The sequence below is a fragment of the Lutra lutra genome, chromosome 5 (genome assembly GCF_902655055.1).
Source record: "Lutra lutra chromosome 5, mLutLut1.2, whole genome shotgun sequence".
NCBI lineage: Eukaryota > Metazoa > Chordata > Mammalia > Carnivora > Mustelidae > Lutra > Lutra lutra.
In genome coordinates, this window is record NC_062282.1 from 126,274,388 (window position 1) to 126,280,539 (window position 6,152).

At 39.3% G+C, this 6,152-nt stretch overlaps 1 protein-coding gene across 1 annotated transcript in view; it reads right to left on the minus strand.

The window, feature by feature from the left end:
• Window positions 1-501, minus strand: part of SLCO4C1 (solute carrier organic anion transporter family member 4C1) — a 65,305-nt gene extending 64,804 nt beyond the window's left edge. The window contains exon 1 of the mRNA XM_047731617.1: window positions 20-501. Coding sequence (XP_047587573.1) covers window positions 20-365 — 346 coding nt within the window. The 5' untranslated portion in view covers window positions 366-501. The remainder of the gene's footprint in view (window positions 1-19) is intronic.
• Between the last annotated feature and the right edge of the window lie 5,651 nt (window positions 502-6,152).

Here is a 6,152-nt window from a genome sequence, read left to right on the forward strand (position 1 = left end):
AGTGGGCGCTGGCCATTACCTTGCGTGAGGGCCAAGAGGCAGTAGTAAAGCAGAAAGCCCTGGGGCGTGTTGCAGCGCTGGAGACTCTGCGGTTTTAAGTTCCCACACCCGCAGGGTCCCTCCTCAAACTCGGACAGCGACTCTGGAACGGACAGCTCTTGGGAGACAGCGGGATCCGCAGGGGGCCGGGGTGGCTCCGGTGACTTCTGGGGCTCCGGAGGCTCCCGCGGCTGCGAATTCTGTCGCTGGGTATTGATGGACAAGTCAGAGACCTCGACATGAGAGGGCGATACAAACAAACGGTGCGGGGTGTCTGGGCTGGAGGCGACGAAAGCCGGGTTCTCGATGCCTTTGCTGCCCTTCATGGTCTGGATGGGTTCTCCCAACTCCAGTGCGTTCGAGCGGCAGAAAAACTCGGTTCCTCTTTGGCTCCTCCCCCGCGCAGGTGGCAGCGCCCCCGTGCGGGAGCACTTCCCGCCTCCGTGCCGTCGCTCCTGCAAGGCTAAGCCGCCGCCGCCGCCGCCGCCGCCTCCGCCGCCGCCGCCGCCGCCGCGCTGCCGCCGGGATCCTCCTCCTCGAGCTCGCCGCTGCCTAGAGCTCGGAGCGCGGACGCCGGGCGGGCTGGCTGTGTGATTGGCGTTCGGCCCGGCCTCACCTGTTGCCGCAGGGGCCAACTGGAATGCCGGGCGCGGCCGTGCCGCCCGGATGCCGCCTGGTGACCCCGCGAAAGGCCCTCAGGCCTCCGCGCTGCTTCCTGGAGCCCAGGGACTGGGAACGAACTAGACGTTGTGAGTCTGGTGGCCATAAAGCTCCCTCTGGGTCTTGACAGGAAAGCTGCAAACGCAGTTGCATCAGGAGATCATTCCAGAAAATATCCTGCCGGTTTTCTTCCTTTGCTGGCTACCAAACCGGACTAGGTCTGAAATGCCAAGAATCGGGTAGCCCAAAAGACAATACTTGGGATTTTGAGCATCATGGTGAGACTTTTACCTGTCATCCTCCCTAGAAACGGATATCCCCACCGGCCTACTCCCCATGACCACGGCCATTAACGTGGCAACATAACCACCTGCTTGGTTCGACTACCCCAAAACTGAAGATACAGAAATTAGAAATCTTTAAAAGCCTATATATGATATTCTTTCTGCTGTATATTGCATAGCTAAGATCAGCAATACTAATATTCATGTAATAATTTCTACCTGTGGAATAAATTTTAAAACACACACTCTGAAGAACCGAACATTACGCCATAGTTAAAAATTCCTTCATTCTTTCGTTCATTCATCAAAAAGTGGTGGACAGGAAAGGCCTCACTGAGTCTGAGCAAAGACCTGAAGAAGATAAGGGACTCGAGAGTTTCCTGTGCAGAAAAGAATGGCTGGGGTGAATGAAATGGTTGGAGAACAGTAGGAGTTGAAAGCAGGTGAAGGGGTGCAGATGGGGGGCGGTGGGAAGGGTTGGGGGAGAAGTGATTGGGGCTAAACCTTAGAGGCCATAATAAGGACTTTGGCTTCCATTGTGAGTAAATTGGAAGGTATGGAACCAAGGAGTGACATGATCGTGACATGATTAGGTTTTCAAAGGATCCAACCTCTTTGCCTTCTGAAGATAGACTAATGCATACTAAATTTTAAATGAAGACATTTTTAAAGCTATATCAACATCTCAAGATGTTTATTTTTCCATAAATGTGTATTGTGATAAGGAACAGAATATAAATCACATATATTTCCTTTTTGCTGTGTAATGGGCCTATATACACAAAGCTGTTACGTTTCATAAGACTTCAGAGTATTAAGGAACCTACTTCCTCAAATTTAATTGTTGATTATAAAACTTCAAAACATTGTGTCTGGACTACCTTTAGCAGTTAATATAGGTCTCAGATGTCCAAATACTATACCCACTATATTATATTGTTGTCAATACGCTAGTACTATTATTTATTTATAAGGGTCCTTTCATTAAAAGATTACTTCACTAAAAATTAAACATAATCTGGAGAGAGTTTCCATATTTTGCTGTCTTCATTAAACATCTGGCTGATTGCCTGTCCAAGAAGCTACTTCTAGATTGAGTGCTAATACCTCCTGAATAGCAATGATTTGGTAGTATATAATGATCATATCCAAGCTTAGCCTTAATCCTAGAGAAGAGAATATAGTGATGGAAAAGTTACCCCCATCCCAAAACAAGATGTGTTTATTTCTACTAACTATAGTAGCTAAGCTCATTTAAAATGTCTAGAGGAATGTTTTCAAACACTTTTACTTCTTAATGAGATAAACTAGAATTCAGAAGAAAATGCACAGTGCATGACACATGATAGCTATTATTTTGCGAAAATTTTGTTTCAATTATATCTGCTTTATTTACTGAGCTGGGGATTGAGATAAAAAATACATATATTTTACTTTGAATAAACATACATCTTGTTCCTTCTTCCCTGGCAGTCTAGACTGATCAAGAACATAGGGAAAGAGTAGAAGTGGGAACTATCTTTTTTTTTAAATCTCTCCTATATATTCCATTATTAACCCTTACTAGAACAGTAGCTATTATTATCTACCTTTTACATATTAAAGAATCTGTATTCTAGAAAGGATTAGTAACTCTCCTAAAGCCATATAGCTAATAAGTGGCCTGGCACTTATTTAAGATTTGAACTCCAAGTTCTTTCTGTCAGATATCGTCCCTGGACCTTGCATTTTCTCTCTTTGAATTGCTACAGCCTATCACTGTCGGTTAGAATTTTTGCTAGCAATTCTAAGAGATCGACAGTCATGTGATCTGATGTTGATAAGTTTGGAGATTAATTCTGCTCTGAAGTGCAGATATTCAGATTTTGCAGATATCCAAATTAGGCTTGGTATGGAATTCCCCCTAGGCCTTCAATTGTAAAAAGTTTCCATGGAAATGAACTTAGAATGATGTCTAAAGGTGTAAATATACACTTTGTCTATGAAATATGAACTAATTTGAACAACCAGCAAATTTTGCTTTGATGAAATATGATAAACACAGTCATGGCTTAAGACTCTTTTGCACAAGCTTTGAATTAGCAAATTCAAATTATAGTATCAAAATCAAAGTAGCATACTCATCGTGCACTTAAGTCCATACTGTGTAAGGAGAAATCTTCACTCCTGCAGTGCATGATATCTTTTTAAAGATTAGTGAAAGTGCTATTGCTTCATCTTAAATACATCTTGCTCTTGCTGAAAGTGTTATCAACACCACTTTCCTGTTCCCTTACATCCTTTGTGATGCAATGTTGGAAGGAAGGGGGTTCAGGTTTGCAACAAAAAACAAAAAAACAAAAAAAAGCAAAACCAAAAAATTTTGATAGATTTTTTTTCTAATTCTGTGGAAAGTCATCATTTTTTAATTCTTTGGTCAATGTAGGGTAAATCTAGTGAGCATAGTCAAAATATACCATGTTAAATTTGAGAAGGGAATTAATAAATTGCTATTCTTTTAATAGATTTCATTTGATGTATTTTTAAAGGGTAGAAAATGGGATAAAGAATAGTATTCAAATTTTGTAGTAAAGCTCCAACAGCATACACAGGAGCAGATGTCCCTGCCTATGGATCATTCTCTGGAATGTGCAGTAGGTCTTTCCCTTCAGGAACTGGATAAATCAAGATAAAGTGGCTTAATGATAGGAGCTATCAAGATGATCACACCAACTCCCCTTGCTTTGATTCCATGCTTTAAAGAAATCTCATCGTTATATGTTGGCCTTCCATGTAGGTGTACCTACTGGATGGAAATATACTTATATGCCTATCTTGGTACTTTATCATTTTTCTTTCTGTGTGCTTTTAATAGTGTATTAGTTCTCTTTCAGTTGTACAGTGGATGTAAATCCTTTAGTAATATAACACTATGATGCTCACAGAATATTAAAATTACAGGATCTTGAGAGAGCCTGAATACAAAGACGGTCAAGTGCTGATATTGTTGTGGTAACTAAAAATCCCACTATTAAGGACTTATTAATACTCTTGGATCTTATATTTATTAAATAAAAGCAATGGCACAATCTAAGTGATCTTAGTATTCTTCATTTATCTTTTCTATTTTAAACGCTCTACAAAATGTATAATTAAAAATCAATTATATTTAAGAAAAAATGTAATGCTGAACTAGATTATTTTTAGTACTTTTTGGTTGCAGTTGCACAGATACATTTATGTTTAGAAGAAATAGCAGTTATATTTTCTTTAGAAATCATTAATCATTAAGTAACCATAAATCATTAAGAAAGACATGTATCTATGAACATGGATGATTATAATTTTTAAAAAACAAAACATGTAAACATTTAATACTATAGTTCCCATAAGAAAGCTAACCCAGTAGGCAGTGAAAAAATGTATTCTAGCATAAAATTTGCTGTAGTATCAAGTTAAGCTTTTCACTGATAAGTAATTACTATTATAATTTACTCAAAATACTGTGAACTCTATAGAAAGATATTTATTATATAAATATAACATTAGGTATAGTGAAGATAGCACAGTTGGATATATATATATATATATATATATATCTCAAGAAATGCTTTAAGCTAGAAGAAATTCTACAGCAAATGAATAGTGTATTTCTAAAACATATTCTTTTCTACTCAAAATCTGATTTTGATGCCAGGAAACGGTCTTCAATGTTATCGTTTTATAGAATATATAATCACAATGTCATCCTCATGACAAAATGCCAGCTTTATTGACTAGAGAAACAGCCATGCTTCCATTCTTGATAGTTCCGTCATTCCCACAATTTAACCACTACCATTTCTTAACAAAGTGGATGATGACAGTTATTAAAATTTAGACTTACAGAACTACAAGAGACATCAAGATGTCATTTGTTCCAGCAGCCTATTTCTAGGCAGATTGATGTCAAATGCACCCAAAAGCTCAATGCAATCAAAAGCAGGAAATAGGCCAGTAACAGGAGGAGTGTTAGTGGTGAGTGAGGAATTATCATATATTTCACAGTAATCTTTTTACAATTTATTGGGAGTTGGTAGAAGTCTAGTGTGAGGTTGAGGGAGCTAACAGGCTAATATTACTTAGTAAAATAAATACTTGTAAATACTTGTAAATACAAATAAGAGCTTTCATGAACAGTGCTCAAGTCAGTAGACATAAATAAAAAAAAAAAAACAAACTTAAAAAAACCCTTATATTTCCACTTTATAACTTGTGAAAGTTCTCAGCGCATGTTCCTAAAGGACAGGGACGAAGATTTTATACTCTACAAAAGAGATAAGAAAACAGAGAATTTCTTAAGTGAGTATGAGAGACAATCCACAGAATTAAAGTGTCTTTGTTGATTGAAGAGAAGATACAAAGATTACCATACTTCTGCTTATCAGGGGAGAGGAAAATTTGCTAGACTAGACAGAGAAAAGAATACCAAAGAACGATAAGAAGTAAAACTTCTGAGGCAGTGATGAAACAAAGGCAAACTTTTAAAAATACATTTTAAAAATGGGCATTAAAAGTAGAGCCAAATGGAGGGACTTCTGCTTCGAGACAAGATGGGATAATGGCAAAGACCAGATTTAACTTCTTGGAACACTCAAAAGAAACAAAGAAGAAGAAAAAAATACATAAGGAAAAAAGTTTCAAGGCACTGGATTTCACGCCTGGGTGGCTCAGTCAGTTGGGCATCTGCCTTGGGTTCAGGTCATGATCCTGGGGTCCTGAGATGAGTCCCGCATTGGGCTCCTTGATCAGCAGGGACCCTGCTTCTCCCTCTGCCTGCCATTCCCCCTGCTTGTGCTCTCAATCTCTCTCTGACAAATAAATAAATAAAATCTTAAAAAAAAAATGTCTTTAAGAGATGGGAAGTAAACTAGGTGAGCAATCTACTGCCTTGAGAGAGTTTTCAAGGGATGGTGTGGGAAGGGTGGGGCAAGATGTGAAAGGCACAGAAAACCCAGCAGACTCTGAGTTCATGGAAACAAAACAAGGTCCAAGGACACCAAGATGCTTGGAATATATAGAGCAGAATCCTAGAGAGGAGATAGCTGCACAGAGTTGATGTCAGAGGGATCCCTCAAGTATCCAGCAGAATACAGATGGCATGTTCATACGAAGAAACCACCCTTGACAACAGATAGAGTCATATGAAGG